Here is a 5,419-nt window from a genome sequence, read left to right on the forward strand (position 1 = left end):
CCGCCGTTCTGTGCTACACTTCGGCTCTTCCCCTTAGATCCCCTCCGCCTACGGAGTTTCCCATCCCCCCGACGCCCCTCTTCCACGCTTTGCATCTCTTGCTCTCTCTCTTTCTCTCTCTCTCTCTCTCTCTCATACACATACACACTCTCTTCCTGTCTTTCTATCGCGATCCTTTTGCCACTTTGCTGGGTCGAAGCTATGATCTTCCTTTTCTCGACTTTTTAAAGGGTTTTCGCCCTTTGCGATCCTACATCGAACTAGACTCGAGATTCTATTTTCCACGATTTATTTTTTTTTTTTTTTTGGTTTAGTGTTAACTCTGTCGCAGCCATAGTTATCCCACGAAATATATGTTTAGAATTAAGTAGAATGTTACTCTAATTAGAGAGACGAGTCATAAAATAGCAGGGAAATTTTAGCACATTCGTATTGTATAATTCTAACGCTCTCGTCTGTAGATCCAAAAAAGATAATTTTATATCCGAAGCAAATATCGTACGTATATTGGGTTCAGTAGTCCGCAGATCTTCGATCCACGGATACGATTCCGTATTATAAGGCAAAGCATCGAGGAGCGCAATTGAAGATTTCAATTTGACATTTCGAAATAAAATGGTAATAATAATATTTGCACGTCTGACTGTTGTCTATGAAATTCAAGATACTCAGAGAAATTCATGGAAAAAATTGAAGGTATTCGTTTCGTAGTAAAAGAGAAAGGATTTTAATGGTAATTTACGAGGGAAATGTCTATGTTCGATCGGCGAGGATAGAAATTTACACTGCGACAGCAGGCGCTAGTGTCTAACAAGGGACGTCCCGCGGGACGATGGGCAAATTGCGTGAAACTCGAGGAAGAAGGCCGGGCAAAATTGATTCTTGCCACGTTCCAATTCCCCGCAGAGCTTCCTGTCCTAGCCGCCGCCGCTTTCCGCGTCAATAAACTCGCGAAAAAACAATGGAACTGATTTTTGGAAGCGCTAAAAATAGTAGGCGCACCGAGAAGCCCGATTCCGCGAAAATTTTTCTCTAACTCTTCCGAAAGGCGTGCACCGACTGCCGAATCAGAAGATACCAAAAACAGATAAAAACGAACAAAATACTTTGGATATCGTGCAAATCCCCTAAAAATTAATCCATTTGAATTTTTACGAATATCTTAGAAGGGCGATAAATGATGAACGAAAAATTAACTTGTAAGATTCTTTTTTAACGATAAGTATGAAAGAAATATCAAAGAATTAAACAAGTCATGACACAATCGCTATATCTTGTTCAAAAATCTCTACTCTCTCACCCTCTTACAAAATATATTAGATCGTCCCAAACGTTTCTTTCGCTTTCTAAGGAAATAATAGATGCACATCTTTTGTTTTATATTATTTTATTAAATTATGTATGATCAATTTTGTTCTATTTGAACAAAATGCATCTATTATTTTCTTATAAAACGGAAGAAACTTTTGGGTCAACCTAATACAAAAAATAATCCTAACTAACTTGCCATCCTCGAAACCACTAACATTCTAATACTACGACCAATATTTCTATCTAAATTTACAAACAAGAGAAACTAGATCAGGTTTATAATTCCAAAACCACGATAAATCCTTTATTCACGAAACTATATTCAAAACTTTCCATAACCTAACGCAAAAACTTTAGCAACCTCCGCACCCTTAGGGATTAAACGATCAAACGCACTCGAAGAAATGCGTGCAACTACCCCTCTGAAACGACTCCCTTGAAATACAAGGACGCAGTTCTTGTCAGAAGGAGTTAAAGGTCCGCAGTAAGAAACCAACGGACGTTTCACGTTGGTAGGTGCATGTTGTCGCCGGGCCGCGTGGCTTGTAACCGGGAGGACCAGTAAAAGAGCAGGGTTGAGAGGAAAAAGACGTGCAGAGGGTGGCGATCGATAGCCAAACTCCTCGTCTGTACGTAAGATAGACTTCCTCCTTCCTCTACACTACCGTTCAAAAGTTTCTGGACACTTACTTACTTTTGTTAGGCGACTATAGATTATAATCGCACTACGGCGATATTATCATCCATAATCATTAAATTACGAATGTTTCGAAGCACCCAATAGCTAAACCGATCGACACGGTCAATATCGATTATTTGATTTTTGAAAAATTGAAGATTAACACACGCTCATATTCCGATACTAAGATGAAGAAACTTTCAAAATATAAAATCGATCTCAGTTTGGTCGAATACTTATGAACGGCAGTGTACCCTCTAGGTCTTCTCCTCTTTCCTCTTTTTCTCGCAAGCAGATAAGAAGACACGCGTTATGCATGGACTCTGACTCGCTTTCGCGATTCCTGATACTGGAAACTGCCGTTTGCAACGAGTAGCCGATATTTGCGCGAGATAAGACGGATTGCCTGAGAGCTGGTAGTAAAACGGAAAGAGGGCAACCCTTTGATCAGAGGAAGCGACTGTTGTCGGATGGGAAAATCCTTGGCTTTTGAGGTTGTTGAACAAGTTGGATTTTCACAGGTGCTACGGTTGAGGTGGTTGTAGAGAATTCCTAGATTTTGAACTGGGTTAGGATGGTTTCGTCTAATAGTCAGAGCGTTTGGTGATGCGGATAAGCTTTTAAGCGAAAGGTTTATTCGAGATGGATTTCGATATTTTGTGGACGATGTTTGGTAGTTTAGGAAAAGTTATACCGATCCCTTTTTCCGAATCTTTTTGTATTTCGAAGCAAGAACGCCTAAACAAATTACCGTATAAGAAGAAGAAAGCTAGCAAAAAATAAAACAGATCATTCCTTCGGAATTCGTTGCTCCGATGTAACCAGATAATAATCCTCACATTCTAACGAAGAAATTTAAGAGTATCGCTCCATGTGATATTCAGATAGATCTCTGGATAGATCACTGAAGAATTAAATGTTAATTTAATACTGATATTAAAAGATTGGAATTGATTGACTTGGCTTTCGAGCAACTCCATTTATTGAATGATTTCCACTAAATCAAGATACTCAGAAACGTTCGTCACGTGACAAGCGATTTCCGCCTAGATTTCCTCTGTAATTCGCAAGTGTGATACACACGATGCAACGTATCAAGTCGCACACCACCCAAAGTAAATATCGTGTTCGCCACACTAATGACTGTTCTAAGTTTGCTGGAGACGAGCACGCGGACAACGAACCTTCTCCAGTTATATCCACGCGACATTTCACCGCCAAAGTGAGCTACGAGATTTCCATTGTCACCGCAAAAGGGTTTGCAAACTTTCTATCAAATTCTCTGGTCAAACCATTAGCGATCGAGTGATTGAGAAATAGATGTTTAAGAGGTTTCACTAATTCTAGGCGAACATAGAAATGCGTAGATTTTCCTCTATGTCTTTCGACGTTCATTTTAAAAACTACGACATTTTAAAAAATATATGTATCATAATAATATGTATTGTTTCATTTCGATACTTTTCAAATATCTGAAAAAGTTGCGATAAAAAAAAACAAAGATAATGTAATTGGAGACCTAAAGGTTAAGAATTCTATGTTCCACCGCTCTTCAACCAAACATTACTTAAAAAGCATCCCCATAAACTTCTAAATAAAACATAGTGTTCCCTAACGAGCTGAACATAAATTCATTCTCCCAAAACATAAAACGAATAATAAATGAAAAACTCTGAGCATCCAGGAGATCATTCCCTACCGTCGCTAAGAAAGAAGAGCGAGATCAAACTCGAAGGGCAAACTATACAACTACGGCACGACGTAAATGGATAAAAGCAAATGCAATCTAAATATAAAAAATCACAGTGGACATAGAGAGCATGTGACGCGGAGCCGTGGTCGCGTTACGTAAGAACCGTGATTATCGGGTATAAATAGGCGTTTTCTTACATAATTACAACGTTTCGCGCGCCACGAAAACGAAAGCCGCATTGCTGAAAATCAGCTGACGAGAAGAGACATCGAGAACGAAACCGAACGACGATCAGGATATGACAGGCACGAATATGGATCGCGTGTGCGCCACACGATCCACTATGTGTTTATACGCGCGAAAGCTATTTACGCGTCGCGACGCTTCGCATCGCGTTGCATCTAAGCAATTTCTACCCTTATTACGATCTTTACGAACCTCACCCTATCGATTAAACCTATTCCACGGCAATTTCTTTTCTAGCTCCTGCACTTCTTCCATCTTTCTGACTTCCATGTCCTAACTTTGCTCCTGTTTTAACGAACAGAAGAACCTTTAACTTTCCTGTAAGAAAAACTTTGACGTAAAATCGAAACGATAAATCACAGGTATCGGCAACGATACCTCTGTATCCTCCTTGAACTTAAAACCTCTTTAACGACGGACAAACGCGATTAGGGCAAAAAGGGCCGAAAGAATGTAACAGAGTTAAACTTTGAGTTCTCGAGATAGCGAAGAACGATTACGTAATTTTCAGATAGCTCGTGTCAGACAGATCATTCGTCACGTTTTTCTCCGCTCGATGGAGGACAATATCCGATCTATTCGACGAAACGCAGGTTCACGATGCACTTGTTCGACGAGTGAATCACAAACACAACGAATTTCTGCGAAAATCACCGTAATCGCGAACTCTCCAAGCAAAACACTCGTGTTTACGTCTGTCCGCGTACGATCGGGAGAAGGAACTCGACGCTGGTGCACGCGAGTTGCACGTGTTCTCCCGTCTTTCAACCCTTTCTTCTAATTCTCGTCCCTCGCCGACGAAAACGAGAGGAAACTGAAATAACCTTCGATACTGTCTAAAACAGAACTCCCTTATAGATAAGACGAAGATTATTAAGAATCAAGGAACATTACAAACTAGTATTTTCCTATCGAAGAGGAACAAGGAAATCGGAGAAACGACAAATAATTCGAAAGAACAATCCTTCGTTCTGAACACGAGATCGTGACTTTCAAACATTGCTACGACTATTCGCTCATTCAAAACAAAACTCCACCAAAATCACTCACGGGAATATCGGACACGGTCTCACCAAAGAACGCGGTATTGGGAAGCGTGAAAGCATGGCACATTCAACTCAATCAAATAAAAGCATGAGCGTGGCACAGCGCGTCAGGTACATCCCCGAGCATCCTATCAATCGTCAACCGAATAGAAAGCACAACTAAGCCAAAGGAAAGCTCGTAAAACTTTCTAAAGGAGCACTCTGTTTACTAATCTCCGATCCGGTAAATAGACGCGACAAACGAGATATGTATGTATATTGAAGATATTTTTGAAGGCACCTGTCCTACGGAAGGGGCCTGCAGGTAAGTCGAGACATCCGGTTCCACCATGCAGCTCCTCAGTGTGTCCGGGATGAACATGAGTAGCTGGGACGTCGGCTGTGGTACAGGCTGAAGCCGGCTCGCAGCGCGCTCCTCTAGCGAGCCTGTGCTCGCCAGTAGCG

The 5,419-nt window shown here is 41.0% G+C and overlaps 1 protein-coding gene across 6 annotated transcripts in view; it reads right to left on the reverse strand.

The window, feature by feature from the left end:
* Positions 1 to 5,419, reverse strand: part of LOC100746344 (nuclear factor 1 X-type) — a 69,504-nt gene that overhangs the window by 62,987 nt on the left and 1,098 nt on the right. For all 6 annotated transcript variants that reach the window (XM_033321364.1, XM_033321363.1, XM_033321358.1 and 3 more), the window contains exon 2: positions 5,256 to 5,419. This exon is cut by the window's right edge and continues 3 nt beyond it. In XM_033321364.1, coding sequence (XP_033177255.1) covers positions 5,256 to 5,336 — 81 coding nt within the window. In that variant the 5' untranslated portion in view covers positions 5,337 to 5,419. The remainder of the gene's footprint in view (positions 1 to 5,255) is intronic.

This window comes from Bombus impatiens, unplaced genomic scaffold (genome assembly GCF_000188095.3).
Source record: "Bombus impatiens unplaced genomic scaffold, BIMP_2.2 scf_0434, whole genome shotgun sequence".
NCBI classification, from domain to species: Eukaryota; Metazoa; Arthropoda; class Insecta; order Hymenoptera; family Apidae; genus Bombus; species Bombus impatiens.